General features: G+C 39.7%; 1 protein-coding gene across 1 annotated transcript in view; it reads left to right on the top strand.

The window, feature by feature from the left end:
* SLC6A1 (solute carrier family 6 member 1) overlaps nucleotides 1-22,805 on the top strand; it is a 252,076-nt gene that overhangs the window by 204,791 nt on the left and 24,480 nt on the right. Inside the window, exons 6-10 of the mRNA XM_056524286.1 lie at nucleotides 12,100-12,232; nucleotides 13,366-13,500; nucleotides 13,594-13,697; nucleotides 14,068-14,192; nucleotides 17,435-17,547. Coding sequence (XP_056380261.1) covers nucleotides 12,100-12,232; nucleotides 13,366-13,500; nucleotides 13,594-13,697; nucleotides 14,068-14,192; nucleotides 17,435-17,547 — 610 coding nt within the window. The remainder of the gene's footprint in view (nucleotides 1-12,099; nucleotides 12,233-13,365; nucleotides 13,501-13,593; nucleotides 13,698-14,067; nucleotides 14,193-17,434; nucleotides 17,548-22,805) is intronic.

Raw genomic sequence — 22,805 nt, 5'->3', positions numbered from 1 at the left:
TGTACGAGGCAGGGTGACTAAGAGCTTCCCAATGTTCTGCCCTTAATGTTTTTGTTTTTCGATTTTGTAAACCCCTAAATATCTCTGGATGCTTTTAACCCCCTCCCCAAAAGACATGCCCATCTCCAAATTTCGGACAGTGGCTGATGGCCACTGTCCATGATTAACCCTTTAGACACCATGCTTTACACTTGAATGCGGAGTCTAAAAGTGCTTACACTTTGTCTCCCCTCACTCCTGTATGCTAACAACCCACTCCAGACCTTTTTTTTAATATGTTTTGTAATGCAGGGCATCGGCTTTTAGCATTAACATGTATCATGCATTAACCCTACTGACCCGCTGCGAGACGTGAATAATTAATTTGACAAGGGGGCGACACTGGAAATGAAGTACCCGGGAAAGCGTGGGGCAGTGTAAACAGGCAGACTCACTTGCATGACGCCTTCATGATCGGAATCTGCATCCTGCAACTACGATAGGGGGGGGGGCTATCACTGGAGGAATGATACAATGAATGGATTAAAATTTCCCCACTCAGCTCTTGCTTCTATGCCCCTGGTACCCCATTAGAGTACTTTACAGTGCTGAAGTTACATGGCGTGAGTTTCCGTATAAATCACGGTGCTTCACCTTTTTTTGTGACTTTCAGAGAAAAGTCTCAGATCATGACTCCAATACCACTGCATTAAAGTAGGTTAATCCACTGTAAATGGTAGTTCTTTTTCAGATTTGTTCAATAGCAAATGTCGCACAAAAGTTGCAGGGGAAGTGACTTTTGATGTGACAATTTTAGATTAAAAAAACTATCTAAGCAGCTTGATGAATTCCCCTTATAATATGTAAAGTAAATATAAAATCTAGAGTGGTCAATATTATAGGTACTCCAACAGTCATGCCTCATTTGGAAGTTTTACAAAACAAACTCAAGAGCAGAGATCACACATTGTCACTGTGCTAAGCTGATATATGGGTCACAATGTATAGTTATTTCTTTTATATGTTAGCCTTTGTAGGAAGCCCACAAGATAAAAAAAAAAAAAAAAGAATGAATAGTGGGAAATGACTCGTGGAGATGGCAAAGCAGTCGACAGACACCTTATTAAACTGAATTTATAGCTTCAAGGTTTCAAATAAAGTATCTTGTGAAAAGAAGGTCAGAACTGGCAGACAAATGAAGCGCTATAATAAAGTACAGTTAACTAATCACAAGTCCAACGCCAACTCTGGTATAAAGAGTATCTGAAGACGCTGTTCACATGATTTATGCCAGCAGGAGACCTGTAAAATTAAAGTGTGGAGATGCCTGTAAATTAGATGTGTGATCCCTTGCTGTTCTTCAGAAATCCTACATTTACTTTTCACATCAAGAGACTTTTTCTATTTGGTCCCAGCACCAAAGTAAAGCAGGCGCATTAGACAATTTGCTAGTTACCATTAAATTAATCCACAAATACGGAGGAGATAGAAACAGCAACACTCACGAGCACTGCATATCAGCCAGCATGATAGCAATGAGGCATAAGTCCATGATTAACAGGCATGATTAAGCGGATTACTTGTCGGGTGCTCAAGGCAAACGTTTCGCACCCACAGGTGCTTTGTACAGCCTCCACTGGAGGCTGGACAAAGCACCTGTGGGTGCAAAACGGTTGCCTTGCTATGATATCTCGTCCCTTTGTGATGTCTCCCCACTATGGCTACATTTTAATTTTGTATGAAATAAAGAATACTGGATAGCATGGTGAGTGCTCCCATCAATTTTTTCTTTTACATGTGACCATTGAATTAATATTAGGAAACCACATTATATCCAATACTCTTATATACTTAAAACAATTAATCGTTCCAAAGCTGGAGGATGGATGAGTGATCACAATTCCCTTTATACAATTAAAGGGGTTATCCCAAGATTTAAAGTCATCCCCAATCCACAAAATAGGAGATAACTATCTGGAGATCCAACTGCTGGGACCACCTATGATCATGAAAACTGAGATAAAAAATCCTGCAAGTGAATAGAGTGGCTCCTCACATGCTTCATCACCGTTCTATTCAATGTCTATAGGACTTCTGAACTCTGCCAAAAGCAGCACTCAGCAATGTTCTGAAAACCCATAGAGAGCTGCCCTTCCATTAAGTTGAGGTTGAGAATGGGCTCTAAAGGCAACTGCTGTGATTTTTACTCTCTATGGAAGGAGATTTATCAAAACCTGTCTAGAGGAAAAGTTGACCAGTGGCCCATAGCAACCAATCACATTGCTTCTTTCATTATGAAAAGGGCCTCTGAAAAATGAAACAAGCTATTTGATTGGTTGCTATGGGCAACTGTTATTGATTTTGTTTCCTATTTTCATTCTTATCCTTCTGAAAAGCATATCTATGGTTTGTAGCCGTGAGTTAGGGCACTAAGGGATGACTTCCAATACATACCAATAGTGGTCAAAAGGATCAAAGTCTGTATCAATTAATTTATTTCATAACAAACTCAGGTAACCATTTTATATAGACCTTATTTATACAAAGGTACATTGACACACAAAAAAAGTCAAAATCATGACAAACATTCCTAAACCATTATTCCCTAAACTTTACATGCACTGAGAAGATGGGAAGTCTCATGTTTGCAGTCTCAAACCCTGGTATACCCTTGAATTTCTGCCTCTTCAAAACTGTTCAAAATCCTTAAAGTGGCTTTACCAAGAGGAAAACTCTTTTAAAAGAAAGATGCCTTCAAAATAAAAAAAATGACAGGATATTCCCTGCCCAATGCCCACACCCTGCACCGTTCTAATGGTTCACAGGTCCCCACTCCTTACCACAACCTGATGACTCCGCAACACACAAGAAATGCCTGCTTAGCCAATCACTATCCAACTTGGTGACCAATAAATGGTGCAGGAGGTGTTCTCAGCAGGCTGCGTCAGCATTAGAATCCATTAGTTTTTAGATAGTAGGAACCCTGACCACTTTTATATTTTTTTTCCTTTCATTGGAAAGATCTGTACATTCGGGTATGGCACAAACTATAATAAATTAAGTAAAACTGGTCTTTTCAAGTACACTTCTCATCTAAAGTTTATGAATCAGTCTCCATAATTCTGTAATCCAATCGTTATTTTCCCCATAAAGGTCCAGCATCTGTTTCATTATTTGAGTTGCAGTGCAGCTCATTCAGATATATGTCTGCCGCTTTGCGCATACATATCTATAAATCTTAGTATCAATGGAATAATTATCACTTGATTGCTCTTTCAGAGACACTGAAAATTGTAATGTGTTTTTCTATCATGTCTTCCTGTCAGCCTGTTATTTCAGGGCTAGCTTTCAATACATTTACAGAAAAGCTGAATATACTATGTAGTTCCTTGGACAAACTGGGTTGGGTTATCATGTATATATGTTTTTTTCACATGTGTTTTTCAGTTTACTAATAGTATGTGTCCAAACTAAATGTATACCAGGATGGCCTTAAATGGAAATGCTTCTTCATTGGTAGGACATACACTTTATGGACCAAAGTATTAGGACACCTGCTCATTATACCTACAGAAGCTTTTAGGACATTCCATGAATCCATAGACAATACTATGCGGTTGGTCCCCTCTTTGAAATCATAACAGCTGCTACTCTTCACAGCAAACTTTGTACAAGATTTTGGAGTGTGTCTGTGGAATTTGTATTTATTAAGTAGAGCATTGGTGCGGTCAAATGTTGTTGTTGTGCCTGGCCTGTTTCCCAAATGTATGTAAAGGCGAATGCATTGGTAGATGCTAAATTTTATATTCCTGTGCAAATGGGACTAAATAAAACACCTGAATTTAATGATTAAGAGTTGTGTCCCGATCCATATGGTGTATATTTGTCATACTGTGGAATGAACATATAGTGTCCCGAGACCTATGTCCTAGCTAAAAATATGTAAAGTTGTCATATAGGTGAGGAATCTCAAGCCAATGAGTTATCTTGCATAGCTGTCTTTTTATATTGCACTGTCATTACAGCAGCTTAACCATTTACATTTCTCTTGTATAAGATGAGTAGACACACTTCTTAACTAGTATCTATGCAGAAACGTCTGGAAAGGCTAAGGGAAGAGTTCCTAGTCTAATCCCCTTTCCCCAGAGGGCTGGACTGAAAGTGAGTTCAGTCTTAGTCTTGCTCTAGCAAGAGTAGTACAGTCTCTACTAGCTCTGCTCCTGCTAGGTAGACCAGTCAATTAGAAGAAAGTGTATATACCTAGTCAGAATATAGCTTCTAGGTCTATCTAATGGGGTTTAGATTAAGTCAAAACAAGCTAAAGTCTGCCAAAAGCAAGATAGCCAACTACTGTTCCAGTTGCAAGAATCATCTAACCTGGGTATCGTGCTGTAAAAAAGAAAGTTTTAAGAGTCTGCACCACAATTTTTAGTAGAATAGAGTTTTAGTAGAGTTAAAGCTAATTGGACTGCATCTTATCTACAACTGCATCATCACTAGCAACACCACTTCCATGTGTGAAAAGAACTTTAGAGACTTTCAGCCATTATGTTTGCTATTGAAGCATTCTTAAAGGGACTGTGACCATCTATCCACTCATATTCCTAAAACTTGTAACTTTGTTTCTCTTTGCCAAAAGGACTTTATTTGCTTGGATTTGCACAGCACATTAATAAAATCATACACTGTTTGCAAGTTCCAAAAGTTTCAGATTTCCCTTTTTCTGGGAGACACAAACACTTGAAATATAGCTTTTGAATGGTACATTGTAGGAATCAGGAGAATAACAATTTGGTATATTTTACTCAATTCTTCTTTAGCAGATATACTGAAGGAATAAATCTTTACTGTTTTAGCATATGTACATGAAAATGCACTTTGCAGATATGTGAATGTTAAAGTTCTCTGTTTCTCAAGCTCGCAGTCCAAATTTTGGCAACTACTGGACAAGGATCTTCATGGATTTGTGACTGTGGTGTAATGCAATTAAGGACTCCACTTCACTCCTACTTTTGGTGATAATCTTTGACACTAAACTCAGAGGAAAGTAGGCAGGGAAGTCTTCCCTGACTTGGCAGGCTGACACAGGTCCGACCAGAGGCTAATAAATCCAGTGAAATACAGAAAGGCCCTTGTTTAGCTCCATTCTTTGTTGGAAGTCATTACTCTTAGGGCTCAAATGTACACTGTAAGATCACATCAGGACTAGAAGAGGGTTCAATAACAACTTGGTCAAAGAAAAGACAAGTAACATGTGGTATTTATAGGAGATTAACTTAAGCATTATCCTAGGTCCACTACTTAGTCTTCTCAGGAATAGTTGGACAGAGGGACAAGACATGTGGCCTTGGCAAAGAAAGCGGTGAGGGTGAAGCACAGTGAGGCAGCTAGCTGGGTTAGAGTAAGAAGGAGTGGTATAATAAAGAGCGTCAGGGAGGCTGGTACTGATCTGGCACTCCCTAGCAAGTTTGCTAAGTTGGCAAATGAAGGGGATGTCAGTTCAGAGGTAACACTGCGGCAGGAAGAAACTGTCTTTGACAGCCACAAGAGGGAAACACAAGACTAGGGCAGGTACTGCTGTTGGTAGTTGGGGACTCAATTTTAAGTCAACAGACAGGAGAATTTGTCACTAAGATTAGGATTGTTAAACATTGTTGTCTTACTGGACCCCAAGTTAGTTTGACATATTGCAGAATAAGTTGACATAAGGGCTGGTAATGACCCAGTGGTAATGGTGCAGACTGGCACCAATGAAAAAGTAAGAGATAGAAGCTTATGGCAAGGCCCTAAAGATGGTGTATTCAGAAACATTTACAATAAGCCAAACTAGGGAGCTCGTTTGAGATTATGATGATATATAAGTGGCTCAAGTACTGGTGTAGGAAGGAGGGGTATGGATTCAAGGAGAACTGGGCTTACATCTTTGTTGGCTACAGGCTTTATGGAATGGATGGGCTGCACTCAAGTGAAAAGGGTGCGGATTTGCGTTGGGAGAACATGGCTAAAAGTTTGAATGAGTTTGAACAATAAAAATTGGGGTTGGGAAGGAATTTTTCCCTTAGTGTGGGGCAGTTGGTATCAGTCTCATAAGGGTTTGTTGCCTTTCGCTAGATCAACAGAGTAAAGTTAAAGCAAGTTGAACGTGGAAGACTCTTGTTTTTATTCAATCTTCTCAACTATGTACAGTAACGATGTAAGATAAGTCTGTCTTTCTAAGGAATGAGATGTAACGGAAAACCCATAATGAATGAAACAGACATGAACATCATTTATTAAAGAGTGAACTGATTGCCCAGTGTATTCACAGTGCAGCTATAGTTTTTCCAAGAAGCATTTAACCACGACTTCCATAGTGTCGTGCCAGTTAAAGCGGTGTTCGGTGAAAAACATATATTTTTTTTTTAAATCAACAGGTGCCAGAAAGTTAAACAGATTTGTAAATTACTTCTATTTATAAATATTAACCCTTCCAATACTTATTAGCTCCTGTATACTACAGAGGAAGTTCTTTTCCTTTAGAATTTATTTTCTGTCTGACCACAGTGCTCTCTGCTGATACCTCTGTCCATGTCAGCAACTGTCCAGAGCAGGATGGGTTTGCTATGGGGATTTGCTTCTGCTCTTGACAATTCCTGAGATGGACAGATGTGTCAGCAGAGAGCACTGTGGTCAGACAGAAAATAAATTAAAAAAGAAAAGAACTTCCTGTGGAGCATACAGCAGCTGATAATACTGGAAGGGTTAAGATTTTTAAATAGAAGCAATTTACAAATCTGTTTAATGATCTGGCACCAGTTGATTTAAAAAAAATAGTTTTTCATTGGAGTACCCCTTTAACACCCATGAGCTCCTATGATCAGCACCAGCCTACAAGTGTAAATAAAAATATGCATGTCATGCTTGTTCCAGCATTTCTTTGCTGGCAAATGTCATGCCTTATGGCCAATAGATGACCACTCATATGCCACTTCTCCTTTTGTACTTTTTTAACTTTAAAGCAAGAGATTAAAACTAATCGGGAGAATCAGTCAGCTCTTGACTATTCCTCTCCAAAGGTTCCTATTCAAAACATTTGACTGAAAGGTCTCCCATGAAGAATCCAGAAGATAATAAAGATATTCATAATAAAGTTTATGTCATAAAGAGCTGTGCACACATTGGTTAAGGCCTCCACAATGGAAGTGCAGTTTTTCCATTACTTACCCCCACCGTCCCTGAGATCAAAAAGGCCACGGCATTGCTTAAGCATTTTATCATCTTCATAGAGTTTCCTTACACAGAAGCATTTCCAACCACCCTCTATTCTAGACATTTTAACATCGCTCCATTCAAGTCAATAGTCCATAGTACAGTCCCTTTCACAGTCAGGGGCTGGGACCACTTCTGTGCTGGAAAAACCTTCAAGAGAATGCAATGCTATGGCCCCTCAATCATGGGGTCAGATGCCAACTCCTTTGGTGCCTGTTTAATCTCGGAAAGTAATGCAAAACTGTATTCATGTGCTATCACTTTAAGGATATTGTGTAGTTAACAGCCAATAGATTCTTCAATTAATATGCAACAATACATCTGCATGAGTCCTCCATGAGCAATAGAAACTGCCATAAATTCAGGCGACAGTCTTAATAGGCTTTACTTGCTATAGTTGCAGGGCTCCTACTTTATATGATATCTGACAGAATGTGTTCTTTTCATCTATGAATTAAACAGAATGATCCTCTTAGTCCCTCTGCTGTACCCAGCTCCTTTATCTACTGCATGTTACCTCTATCACACAGTAACTGAAGGCATCCTGTGGGCACTTGTCTCTTCTCAAGTGGGTCATTCATCCCTCCTCTTCCTGGTGCACGATGACAGTGTTATCTAAGCAGTTTGTCCTGCTACTTAATCATATGCTTCACATTGAGGCATTGTTAACCCTTTGACTTTTAAGCATTTTACATTTACTTGTAAGAGGGGCTTACTGGGCTCCTTTTGAAGAATGATCGCAAATGTAACAGTAAAACATATGACTTGATGGTAACAAAAGTCACAAATATGTACAATAAGCTTACTAGTCACACATTACATTTGGTGTACACTCCCACTTACACCACAAACCATGCTTTTTCATCAGTTATGACCACAAGGGGATGGGGCAAGGGGAATAGATAAGGCACCTCACGTTTTACATGTTGTGCTTCTAGTGGCCCTGCTTTGCCTTTTTACAAATTAGCTTACAGCGGCACAGCGGCTACCCCAGACTTACCCATGCTGGTTCCCCAATTAAAATTGTTTCTGGGGGTTGATAGGTTGTATTCGGAGAGACACAAGGACACAGGAACTAACAGATTTTTTTTAATGAGGTGCACTTTTATTGTAACTCATTTTGACACACAGTAGATTGCTGATATTGTTCACTTTTTTAAAGATACGACTTGGCATAATGTCGAGGCCCTGAAAGGCTCCCTCAGAGAACTCCAGCTATCCTAGGACATGTAGATTTATCAATTTTAATGTCATTTTCATAGATTTTCTCTCTCCTGGTTACCAAAATTACAAGTGGAAATCTTACAGAGACTTTCTAGCTTTATGTCCTTTATCGTGTCATAAGAGGTCAAGGGTTACATTTCCCGCTTTTCTGGGAGGGAGGGAATTCTTTTTTTTAGGTTTTGCATTGATATTTATCAAGTTGTAACTTGCTTTTGATGATTATCGACCTGTTTTGTTTTCTGTTTTCTTCATCCATTTTGATTATTTGTGCTCTTACAGGTCTTTTATATGCAGACCTAAGTTCTCTTTTATGTTATGTATTTTCAAATTTTTTGGAAGAAACACATTAAAAAAAAATAATTGGTGGTACAGATACTTGAACATTGCAGAACTTATCCCTTTGGGGTTTGGGACCATGTGATATTACATAAGTCTTCCAAGGGTGCTGCCCATTTATGCCTTCCTTACGGTGCCTGCCACAGCCTGCCTCACCTAGGTTTTTCTTGTGGGGTTACACCACTTTGTAAAGATGGGTCCTGTGCATCCTTGGATCGTCATGACTGTCATGTTCCAAATTAAAGTTGATCTCCAACCTTCCTTAGTTACAAATTTACATGCATGCATGTTGTTCAATACACTGCATAACAGTAGTGACTACACAATCACAACAAAGTACTTTTCAGTCTTGGTCTTTGCTCTAAGAGTCTCTCTCTAACTGTTTGGGTTTAAAGGTTATAGACACCTTTTAATGTAATTTTGTTTACTCTTCCTTTGTTTTTATTATCGTACAAATTATTTTCTTCATGGGGCTTTATTAAAAAAAAAAATCTACAGTCTCCTGCTGTGTCCTGTTATCAATACTGTGTAAATGTGCATAACGTTCTGCACATTTGAATAATCCAGCGGGCGCTAAGACTGCTCGGAAATGTGGAAAAGACTGCAAAACACTAAATCTTCAGATACCTGAGGGGACGAATAATGTATAAATAGTATTTAAGCTACACAAGTAACATAATGGCCCTTATTTACTAAGAGTGTTGTGTAGGTTTCTTTGTGGGTTTTAATTCCCTACAATTTATTTTCCACAATATTTGCTAAGCTTTCCCTACAGTTTCCACTTTCCCTACACTTTGCTTTTTTACACATGCTCTGATCTGTCGGGTTTTCCTCAGCTCAAATCCACCACATTTTATGTGGAAACTTTAGTAAATATGTTGGGATTTTGTTAAAATGTCGCGGACACGCCCCTTTTCTGTGACCACGCCCGTTTCCTAATGGCCACGCCCCTTCTACTGTTTTCTTAGCAAAATGGAGAGTTAGTTGGGGTTTTTTCAATTCAGGCGCATTTCAGGCGCAAATTCAGGCACAGACAGAATTTCAGGCGCATATTCTGGTGCAGACAGAATTTCAGGCGCACAACCCAACAAAACATGTCGGGTTTACAATAGTAAATGAGGGCCAATATAACAGCCCCCCATATATAACGTGCTCAATGATCTCCTCTATATAATAGGCATACAAAGAAAAACTGGAGTCATTTATCATTTTGTAAAGGATAATACATTGTTTTTATTAACATATAATTACATTAAAATAGGAGGATATCCACCCAGGAGGGGGATGATAATAAAATACAGATGTCACTCAGATATCATACAAAAGTGCCTTTGTGCATAATATGAAACAGAGCTAACATGCAGCAAAGTAATAGCAGCAAATAAATGTAAGCATAAATATAGTGAAAATCAAGGTGGGGATCATATACTTAGCCATACATGGTAGTAAACAGACACAGGATAACCGAGCAACACCACCCCTACGCGGCATTTCGGCAAACCTTTTGTATGATATCTTAGTGACACCTGTATTTTATTATCATCCCCCTCCTGGGTGGATATCCTCCTATTTTAATGTAATTACATGTTTATAAAAATGATGTATTATCCTTTACAAAATGATAAATGACTCCAGTTTTTCTTTGTGTGCCTAATAGGCGGCAATGCATTTCTGATCAAAATCCACTAAAAAATAGACAAGTCTATTATTTTTACAGATGCTGGAACTGGGATTTCCGTGGGGACAATGCAGAAACATCTAATTAAAATCAATGGGACTCTGCTGCAGCGAACTATCCGTACAGACTATTCTGGTGGAATTCTGCACAGACATTCCACTGTGTAAACATACCCTAATAATGAAACTATTTTATGAAAGGGTTATTATCAGCCTTTTGACTCCTCCCGTGAAGGAATTTCTAAGCTGAAATGAGCTCAGGAAAGTGAGATGAGGGGAAAAACAAGACTAATTTCTCTGATGGACTTTGTTGAAAACAGGACACCAAAGGAGGCTGTAGAAAAAAAAGTAAACACAATTTTTTATAAATACATAGAGAAAGTGTTTTTTTATACCATAGTAAGTAAAAGGCTAAAATAAAAAATGCATTCATAGTTGTCCATAGCCTTTTAACATTCTTGGAAATTCCCCATGCACCCCTGTATTTATCTCTAACCCTCTTGAGTGCACTAGCCTTTAGGACTGAAATAAACTTCCTGTTCTATAAAGATCACTTTCCAGCAGTATTCTTCTTATAATTACAGACAGGAGTATTGTGAAAGGTGGTACCAGTATATAAATAAGACATAACTAGATAAGACATAACTAGGTAAAGGTCATAGGTTATCTTCCCCTATTTACACAATCCCCTCTGCACTAGTCACAGAACATGCCTAGAAAACTCTCCTATTGAATTGAATATCGTCTTCATCAGTCTATGGTGCCTAGGTTCATGGAGCTTGCTGTAAAGAATATCTCTGAATCCTGGTAAATGTGTATCAGACAACATGTCTGGCCTGGAATAAATTCCAAATTTGGAATAAAAAACCATTAATAATAAATTAATCAATTAATAAATAATAACAAAAAAGGACATGTTTCAGTACCTAGCGCTAATCATTAAAAATAAATCTAGGTAATACTTTCTCTTTAAAGAACAAAATGTTAAAATAATTATGCTTTTTTATGGGTGCCTTTTGGTGTACATTTTAAAATGGTTGTTCTGTGTAACTTTTAGGGCTGAAAGAGGTACTGTGCCCCTAGACATCTTATCCCCTATCCTTTGGATGAATGCCAGGTGCAGCAGGGGAGATCGTGGATAGTCTAGGGACAGAGTATTCCTTTGAGGATATTATAAAAGGGGCTTTCTACTACAAAACCCTTTTATGAGCTAGAGTAGACATATTCTGCTAAGAGTGGCATCTGTTTTGGCAGACACAGAGTATTGACTACAGCAACTAAGGGGTTAAATGGCCAGCCATAATCACGCTAGCCCCAAACCCACTCATAACAGTAAGGAGATGACTGTATAAGCCAAAAGCCACAAGTGATAGAGTGGGCAAAGCCATTTTGTCTGTGCCATCAATGGGCTGTTATGTCAGTTTATGGGAACTGTATAGTTACTATGATGTAATGCAACACTGCACAGAAGAAGGATAGAAGTTAAAGACTTTTAACTATAATTTACAAACTGAGGGGAATAAAAAGAAGAGTAGCTGGTACTATCGTTCAGTAAATTCTTTTTTGTTTGCTTTTTAATCTTAGAAGAGTAAGGCTATTCTTTTTGTAGTTAACCTTTATGTTCCTATATTTCAGACGTAACATGCATCAAATGACAGATGGTTTGGAGAAGCCAGGCCAAATCAGATGGCCACTTGCAATCACATTGGCTATTGCATGGGTGCTGGTTTACTTCTGCATCTGGAAAGGGGTTGGCTGGACAGGAAAGGTAATGTACTACTTTGCATTCGTTCACTATCACGATTTTTGTTTGTTGATTTTGGTTGAAGATTATTTATTTTACATTTTTAGCCAGATGTAATTCATGTTATTCTATTTTATATATAATTCATGACGTTGCAAAAATACTGAAGTTGAAAACAGAACACGTATTGGCATATTTGTTATGTTTTTGTTATGTTTTTGCCTGCTAATCTCATTCTTATAGACAACTAAATGGACTAAATTTGATGTAACATTACTTATTGACAGGTCATGAAATATAGAAAAAATTTCAAATGGACAGAAATTAAAGGCTTATCTCCCTTAATTCCATTTAATTTCAATAAACATTTAAACATTTAGAGAAATATTCCAGGTACAAAATTGGTCAGCAAAGTAAAAAGATAAATGTCTATATGCTGAAGTTTGTCTGTCACGGATATTTAAGAATCTGCATAGTTTTGTTAGCTTAACCCTTCAGAGTTGACAAGGGGATTTTACTGCTGTTATTTAGTCCGAAAGAATCATCTCTGCGGTGGTCGGTGGTGGTTCAAGTCGGTGGGACCAGAGCTGTGCTGTTTACCAGTACACACACATGGACTTCCTTTCCATTAGTTGTCTGGCTAATCATAATTCAGCACCCACTCCTTTAAGCTTTGCCATGACATAGAGCTGGCAAAAGTGCACTGGATTGAACAGGCTATTACTGTGCTGGTGGATGATTTACAGTACATTTCTATAAATGATATGTGGGGGGAGAACGGGTTATTGATGTACTGGCTTTGCAAAGGGATGTATGAGTAAAAATAAAAGAAACAGCAGCACAGCAAATGCTGCTGTTGAGATGAGAGGAAAGCCTTAAAACAGGGTCATAGATTTAAGGTAGACAGGCTTGCTGTCCCCCTCTCCTGCACATAACAGTAGCTAAGATCTGCTCAACTTCCTGGGTTTTGACTTGGCCTCTTTGTCACAAGAAGCGGTGAGCCTAACAACAAACCGTAAGTATGGTTATTTAAAATTTTCAAGGCAGTTATTTGCAAAAACTTCTGAGTTTTTTAAATGGGGTAAAGATACATTTTTAGTAAATAAAGTGATTAATATCACCAAAATATGATTACTAGTTATCTGTTCCCTTTTTAGGTAGTCTACTTTTCCGCCACGTACCCCTACATCATGTTGGTCATCTTGTTTTTCCGAGGTGTCACCCTCCCTGGAGCAGTGGATGGAATTTTATTTTACATCACTCCAAATTTTAGTAAACTCTCAGATTCAGAGGTAAAAAAAAAACAAAACATTTATTATTTTCTTATATATAGACCAGTGGGAGATCTTTGCAATTGATTAAAACAATTCTCATTCCGTGTCCAGGTGTGGCTGGATGCCGCTACTCAGATCTTTTTTTCCTATGGTTTGGGACTCGGGTCCTTAATTGCCCTTGGAAGTTACAATCCATTCCACAACAATGTTTACAGGCAAGTAAAATATTTACATTGTTTATGTTGTTTTAATGGTTTATTAGATGCAATGCTTTGTTATAGAGATAGAGATCTTATAAAACATTTATATACAGATATAGTAGGCACAAAGTAAACATCTGCCAAGTAGGCATCTGATGACAACAAAATAGCATTAATTCACAGTGATTTGATTTATTATTTCTTTCTTTTCCTGGGATCAAGTCCTATTTTAAGCAAACATAATAGAACCGAGTAAACAAGGCCTACATTCCTGTTAATCTAAATGAAGCAAAGGGACAACCTCTGTGTATAATGGTCATGTTAGTATGATATTTTGTAACACTGAATTGTTGTATTAGTCCTAGTGACATTTTTATTTTTTTAGAGACTCAATCATTGTCTGCTGCATCAATTCTGGCACAAGTATGTTTGCGGGTTTTGTCATCTTTTCCATTGTTGGATTCATGGCACACGTGACTAAAAGATCAATAGCACAAGTTGCAGCCTCAGGTAAGAGTATATTTTTTTCTGCAACAGTTCTGGTTGTATTTGTTATTTTATTTTGTTTGCATGATCATGGTAACCACAATTTTTTTGAGTCGCTGCATTAAGCTGTGATCCTGAAGAATATTCAGTACTTAGCAACATAGTGTACTTTTTGTTTTAACATTAAGCCTCCCTTCTGCATGTTGTAGTGGCCTTCTTCTTCCAAGATAATGGCTTCCCCTCAGTGTAAGACTGGCCCACTATAGCAAGAAGTGGCTTCTTCCACTCATAAAGTATAAAGCATCACAGTGACACATGCATGAAGGCATCATTCCTTTTTTGCTTGCAGGACCTGATACAGATCTCTAAATTACAGCAGCCAAGCGACTTGCTGGCTGTTGTAGTATGATACTGCTGAGAGATAACATTAAAGGAAATCTGTCTGTAGACATGGGCAGACAGCTGATAAAGAGACAAAACTCATAACTATCCCTTAGCTGATGGCTGTTTGCCAAGGTATAAAATTATGTTTTACTTCTAAGCTCTTCTAAGAGTTGTAAATGCTGTTCTAAGCGGCAGCATGAAAGCCTCCTCCCTCCCCCACCCCTCCCTACCCTGCATGATTGCTGTACAAGATTTAGCTTCTAGCACTGAGACTTTTACATCAATCATGCAGGGCAGGAAGAGGTAGGCGTGCATGTTGCAGCTTAACATGGCCTCTAAAAGTTTTAAGCTTACAAAAAAAATTTTTTGGACTTTGCAAACAGCCATCAGCTGTCTGCTCCTATCTGCAGCTTTGAGCATAATATAAAACTTAGAGATTCCCTGTCAGGCACAGACCAGGGGACAGGGAGAGTGAGCCCTAAACTGACCCTAAAACTGCTAAAACAAACACAGCTTAAAATCTACTAAGAGCATGCCACATACAATTGACTAAAGCCAGAAAATACAAAGTGCATGCTAAAACAGAGATAGTAGATTAAAAGCTCAAACACAAAAGGGTTTCATCAAGAGCTCCATGCAGCATGTCCAGCATCTTAGCAAGTCAGGATAATGAAGTTTCACTAGCCCAAAGGCTAGACTTGGCTAACTTTATTTAGACACACCCTAGGATATATTGGCTAGAAACTAAAAGGCTATTAACTATTCCCTGACCAGGGAACATAAAACTGTTTACACACAACCAAACCAATAGCTGTGTGTGAACAAAGGCCAATACAGGCATGACATTCCCTTTAGGAATGTACAGGTAACGGAAACATAGGGAGTCTGCAGATAGAGAGGAGAGAAGAATAGGAACATCTAGAAGGTTTTCAGCCTGTCTGATGGCCCCTCCTTTAGCTGCCCTAAGAGTATGACTTTTCTCAATTGTCATCCTGTGGTAAGACAGGGAAGAGTAGTGGGAAATGGCTTCAACTGTCTAAATGGTCTACCGCCAGGAGAAGTAAGTGTGTGTACTAAGAGCAAATACACAGTGTACTGCATGTACATATGTAATGGATACATACAATGTGTATGTATTTGTGTGTGTAATGTTTATGTGTGTATGTAATGCCTGCACTAACAGATTAGTAAGAACAACATTGACAGGAAAATCATTGACAGGTAAAGTGGATAAAGACCCTTTTATATAAGCCAATTATCAGGCAAATTAGCGTTCCTAGGAATGCTCATTCCCAATTATCAACCCTCATTAAAGGGCCAGCAATCAATTGACAAATGAGAAAGTGCTCATTCATCAGCTGATTGGATCTTATGTGCAGCCATTTAAATTGATGCTATTGGCCGCACATTGCCCTGTGTAAACAGGTGATATGAAGCCCACAGTGATTAATTTAGAGGACAGCATGAGACTGACACTGATCATCTGCAGCCTGTCGTCTTGTGTAGATGGGGACCTAACATGAATTATCTTGTGATAATGAAAAGTGTCAAGAAGTGGGATATATAAGGCAGCAAGTGAGCAGTCAGATCTAAGAATGATGTGTAGGAATTACAAATAGTTGACAAGTGTAAGGGCCTGAGCTACTTTGTCAAATTATGATGACTAGAAAATCTGAACAGTGCACCTCCTAAATTGTTGGGTGTTCCCAGTAAGCAGCAGCTAGCACCTAAAAATGGTACAAGGAATGGCAAGAAGTGAACCATCAGCAGCGTCAAGGATGCTCAAGGATCGTTTATGCTCATCGGAAAGGAAGGCAACAGATCAGTCAGGTCCAACCCAACAGAAGAGCTGAAAACTTAATGCTTGTTGTGATAGAAAGTTTTCAGAACACACATTTCATTGCAGACTGCTGAGACCCTTCCAGCTCCTAATGTACTCAACCAGGCCCCTAGATTTAAAAAAAGAAGACACCAGGTTAAACTTTTAAGTGGGTAGGGGTCAGCCACAGCTTTTATTTTAAATTAGCATATCAAACCAGCCATAAGGCATACAAATTCTAAGTCAAAATCCGTGCGGTACTGCCTCACCGACTGAGATGTGCAGGTCACCCACCAGACTGACTACATCTTTGCCTTCTGTAAGCGCCCGCTGTGACTTCAGATTCCATACACCAACAAATGTAAATAAAAGAAAACAAATAAAACAACACACTTGTTATACAAAAGGGAGGGAGGGCGGGACAACTTACCGGACCCAAGGGAAAAGGCGCCAGGGCTGCTATAAGGTACCTGGGGAGGGGCTAATAGCCGGGGAAAATAAGCCCAAAGGGAATTGGACGGGTTCCCCTAATAACTCACCTTCTCCCAGTGAAAAACCAACAGAAATGGGGAGGGGGTGAAGGGTTGGTAGGAGAAAAACATGGGAGAAGGGCCTAATGTAAGGGAAACCTTCCCTCTGTGCTAAACTAGCCTGCCCCTCCATCTTGCTGCTCATGGAACTATGTAGCTGGAAATCACTAAAATAGCCATCCTTCCATTGTCTGCTGCTGAAAGCACCTACAGTACAATGGGTTTGTGAATAAAGGCAAATAAAGGCACATGAACCTGCTAGTTCAGCCCTAACTATACAAAACACTTTCCTGTCTATACAGGTGACTGATGTATGCAATGTGTATATGTAAGCGAGCGTATAAATGAACAGAATATTACATTTTTTTTTATCACAAAATTGTATCCCAGTGACAAATGTCATGCTTCTCAAGTAAAATGGTATTTGCAGATTATTTAATGGGGAATAAAACATTTTATTTAATTGCAACCAAAACTGTGCATCTGGTTTAGTGTAACATGTATAACAGTATACTATTATTTTCTCGTTACAGGTCCCGGACTGGCATTTTTAGCTTATCCAGAAGCAGTTACCCAATTGCCCGTTTCTCCTCTCTGGGCTATTCTCTTTTTCTCCATGTTGCTGATGCTTGGAATTGACAGCCAGGTAGGTCTTCCTAAAAATACATATTTTTAAAGGTTTTTATTCCATTAAGCCAAGTTGAGAAAATCAGATGTGACCACATACATTTATGTAATGGAGGACAAATGGGAAGTTTTAAATAAAATAACTTACATCCCTGTACTGTTCATCTCTCTTCTGGATCTGATTTCATGAAATATTCAATTCGCAATGAATGAGAATATTGCCACGACCAAATGCTTCATTAAACTCCACTTACTGCGATCAAGGCTCCAGGGCATCTAAAATGGCGGATCCACATGTCAGTACATGGGGCAAGGAACGCTGGAAGGCGGGAAGGGAAGTAGGCAGGATGACCCTGAATCACATTCAGGATGCAACTTATTAGCAGCCAGTCACCCCTGTGATGTCACAGCCCTATATATTCGGCAGCCATTTTGTATCTGGTTGTATCATTCATTACACTGCATAGTGATAGGAGGGATATCGCTGTGTGTGTGTTACACAGAAAAGCTTATTCCAGCAACATTTCACATCCTAATCACATTAGAGTTCTGGTGGACAGAGAGCAGTGTTTTTTCACTGAAAAGGATTTTTACTGCAGCCAGTCACTTTCTTCAGCATTGTATTACAGAGAGGGGCAGATAGCTGTGTATTGCCTCATACATTTCAACAAGCTGCCTCAACTTCATAAATCTTAGCAGAGGAGGAAGGAATAAATTTTCAGCGCAATTCTGTGTCTTTGTTCCACAACAAATCATCTGCTGATTTTGCTAGTCTGTAGACAGTATAATACCCAGTAGTCCATTCCTAATAGTCTTTGACAGAGTGCAATTTTGTGTTTAGTACACAACTTTTTTTGTGCTGCAGCAATGTTGTGTACTGCTGGTGTTGTGCAAAAATACTTTTTTTTAAGCGTACTATACCACATTTTTCTGCCCTCATAAGTGCATACCACATATGTACATCTAAGTAGTGTACTATTTTGTACCTGTTAATCTGTCAAGGGCCTACATACTGTGAAAGGAAAACCAAAAGTAATCACCGACTGGTGTTTTACTCCAATACGTTTATTAAGCGTACTGCAGTGCATTTTTCTACCCTCATAAGTGCATAACACATACCTACATCTAAGTAGTGTACTATTTTGTACCTGCTAATCTGTCAAGGGCCTAGATACTGTGAAAGTCCAAACAAAAGTACTCAACGGCTGGTGATTTTACTTAGATACTTTTTTAAGTGTACTGTAGCGCATTTTTCTGCCCTCATAAGTGCATACCACATACCAAACCCCACAAACTTTTTCAAAGGGCATGTTTTTTTAAACTAACTATTTCACTTTTTAATCGCTGCTCAAGAGTTGATAAGGGTGCTGACTTAATTTTTCACAGTTGAAAAGTGTCAATTCAGTTTTGTAATACAAGACAGCAAACACATAACAATTATTTAAATCACAAAATCTTTCAAATATAAATAACAATTACAAAACAACACAATCATATATTGTTACTCCTAACAAACAAATATATAAAATAATTATAGACACTTTAAGCAAGTGCCCTGAGGAAAACTCTTTTATAAAAAATGAAAAAAATATATAAAAATAAGTATTTTGCTTATAAAAATGAAATACTGGCGATACATGTTAACTTTAGAAAATATAATTTAAAAAACATACAAAAAAAATTAGCACAGTTAAAAAATGTGCCAAAAACTACAAATGTCATTGGCATAAATAGTACTACTTCAAGTAGTCAACTGCAAATTTTTGGAACTAAAAATTCATATATTGAATACAGAGATCATTGTCTTGTTTCATCTTTTCATCTTGTTTCATCTTTCATTGTGTTTTCTTCATTATTGCCAACAACTCCATGGCCAGCCTGTATTTCCAGTAGAACTATTATGGATTTGGCACTGCATTCTGATTTGAAGAGGATAGATCTGCATAATTGTATGGCAAATTGGCACCAAAGGGGCAGGAAACTGAATACATCTGTGCTTGAATCTGTCCATTGTAAGGCTTGTTTGTATTATAGGAATTTGGCACTGCAAATGCAGATGACTGATTCTAAGGATTGGTTGACTGTGTATTGTAGGAAACGTGGGTATCCTTGAGTTACTCTCCCAGCATTATTGCCATGTTGATACCAGTAATAAAAGAAATATTGCCAAGGACTAGCAGAAACAGGGAACTGTGGATACTGACCCCTGGCTGTTGGAATTGACTGACTATCCCAGGTGGTAGTTTTACCATTTTCAAGTTCCTCAGTTCCAGTAGGCTTTAAGTCGTACATTCTTTGTTGTGGTTCTTCAGTTGCAGAATTAAGTTGTATCATGTTTTCCTGTTCCTACGATGAGCTAATGTCACTGGAACACACAATACTCATATTGTCATCTAATGAAGGATCCTTTTCTTCAGGGAATGTATGTATCATTTTCTTATTTTGTATGTAAGGTGGTATTCGGACATTTTCTGATTATAAAGGAATTTTGGAATCTGGGACAAAGGTAAAAATAAGCATTTTCTGCAGCACATTTTTCTGCCCTCATAAGTGCATACCACATACCTACATCTAAGTAGTGTACTATTTTGTACCTGTTAATCTGTCAAGGGTCTATATACTGTGTCTAGAACATCTGCTGCTGTTCTAGACAAATACTGTTTTAAGGGTAGCGAAGGGTATTGTACTCCACTCATATACGCAATAAGTATGTCAGGCAGAGTAGTGCCAGGACGTGCACAGTGGAGTGGCAGAGACCTACATTCACCTAAATTCAGCAGGCAAAGGTCGCAGCAGGAGGTCTGAGCTTCCGGTGTCAGCATGCAGTCATGTCTTGACCAGCCAGCAACCCGGCAGCCGTGATTGATCGGTTCACTCGGTCATCCACTTCATCCCAAGTGACATCCGACACCCCCAGTCATAAGTCGGTGGATTCCTCAGTCCCACCGACTTATGACTGGGTCCTCATGCTGCTGCTGCCACCTCAAGGCTCTCTCATTGTGCTGCCATGTGACATGTGACTCCTTGTTAAATTTGGTCCTGTAAACCCACACGTCTGAGCCCAGGACACTAAAACTTGGGAGTTAAAATCTAAATGTAAAAATCCTCAATTTCAATTTCAAAATCTTAAATTTCAATTTCAAAATCTTAAATGTTCTCCTCATGCTTCAGCCACCTCCAGGCTGTGCAATTCAGCCACTATATTGTCCCTTGAATCAGCCACCTCCAAGCTGTATCATTCAACCACTATATGGTCTCCTCATGCTGACACAAACTCCAGGCAGTCATTCAGTGACTATATGGTCTCCTCATACTGATGCCATCTCCAGGCTCTGTCATTGTACCGCCATGTGACATGTGACTCCTTGTTAAATTTGGTATTTTGTGCCCACATGCTGAGGCCCTGGGCGCTAAAACTTGGGAGTTAAAATTTAAATTTCAAAATCCTCAATTTAAATTTCAAAATCCTCAATTTAAATTTCAAAATCTTACATTTCTTAAATATCAATGGTCTCCTCATGCTTCTGCCAACTCCAGGCTGTGTCATTCAGCCACTATATGGTCTCCTCATGCTGCAGCCAACTCCAAGCTGTGTCATTCAGCCAATATTTGGTTTAATAATGCTGCTAGGCCTGGGCCTGGGCCCAAACATTTTATGGTAGCACTAGCTACCATAAATCTTTAATTTGAAATTCAAAATTAATCTTTTAATCTTAGGGATTGTGAAGTCCTAGTGTCTACTCATGCTGCTGCCAGCTTCAGGCTGTGCCATTCAGACACTATATGGTCTCCCTATGCTGCCACAAACTCCTCGCAGCCATTCAGCCACTATATGGTCTCATGATACTGATGCCATCTCCAGGCTCTGTCATTGTGCCGCCATGTGACATGTGACTCCTTGTTAAATTTGGTCTTTTGTACCCACACACAGGGGCCCGTGGCACTAGAACTTGGGAGTTAAAATTTCAATTTCAAAATTCTCAATTTCAATTTCAAAATCTTACATTTATAATTACATTCTAATGGTATCCTCTTGCTTCAGCCACCTCCGTGCTGTGCCATTCATCCAATATATCTTTTATTGATGCTTCAGCCACCTCCAGGCTGTGCTATTCATCCAATATATGGTTTACTGATGCTTCTGCCAGCTCCAGTCTGTGTCATTCAGCAACTACATGGTTTAGTGATGCTGCTGGGCCTAGGAAATTACCGATATATGTTTATAGTAGCACTAGGTTGTCACGATGCCGGCTGGCAGGTAGTGGATCCTCTGCGCCAGAGAGGGATTGGCGTGGACCGTGCTAGTGGATCGGTTCTAAGTCACTACTGGTTTTCACCAGAGCCCGCCGCAAAGCGGGATGGTCTTGCTGCGGCGGTAGTGACCAGGTCGTATCCACTAGCAACGGCTCAACCTCTCTGGCTGCTGAAGATAGGCGCGGTACAAGGGAGTAGACAGAAGCAAGGTCGGACGTAGCAGAAGGTCGGGGCAGGCAGCAAGGATCGTAGTCAGGGGCAACGGCAGGAGGTCTGGAACACAGGCTAGGAACATACAAGGAAACGCTTTCACTGGCATGATGGCAACAAGATCCGGCAAGGAAGTGCAGGGGAAGTGAGGTGATATAGGGAAGTGCACAGGTGATAACACTAATTGGAACCACTGCGCCAATCAGCGGCGCAGTGGCCCTTTAAATCGCAAAGACCCGGCGCGCGCGCCCTAGGGAGCGGGGCCGCGCGCGCCGGGACAGGACTGACGGAGAGCGAGTCAGGTACGGGAGCCGGGGTGCGCATCGCGAGCGGGCGCTACCCGCATCGCGAATCGCATCCCGGCTGGAGGCGGTATCGCAGCGCCCCGGGTCAGTGGATCTGACCGGAGCGCTGCAGTGAGGAGAGTGTAGCGAGCGCTCCGGGGAGGAGCGGGGACCCGGAGCGCTTGGCGTAACAGTACCCCCCCCCCTTGGGTCTCCCCCTCTTCTTAGAGCCTGAGAACCTGAGGAGCAGACTTTTGTCTAGGATGTTGTCCTCAGGTTCCCAGGATCTCTCTTCTGGACCACAACCCTCCCAATCCACTAAAAAAAAGGTTTTCCCTCTGACCTTTTTAGATGCCAGAATCTCTTTGACGGAGAAGATGTCCGAGGAGCCGGAAACAGGAGTGGGAGGAACAGATTTGGGAGAGAAACGGTTAATGATAAGTGGTTTAAGAAGAGAAACGTGAAAGGCATTAGGAATACGAAGAGAAGGAGGAAGAAGAAGTTTGTAAGAGACAGGATTAATCTGGCA

This window comes from Hyla sarda, chromosome 6, assembly GCF_029499605.1.
Source record: "Hyla sarda isolate aHylSar1 chromosome 6, aHylSar1.hap1, whole genome shotgun sequence".
In the NCBI taxonomy this organism is placed as follows: domain Eukaryota; kingdom Metazoa; phylum Chordata; class Amphibia; order Anura; family Hylidae; genus Hyla; species Hyla sarda.
This window is presented reverse-complemented; position numbering and strand designations above follow the sequence as displayed.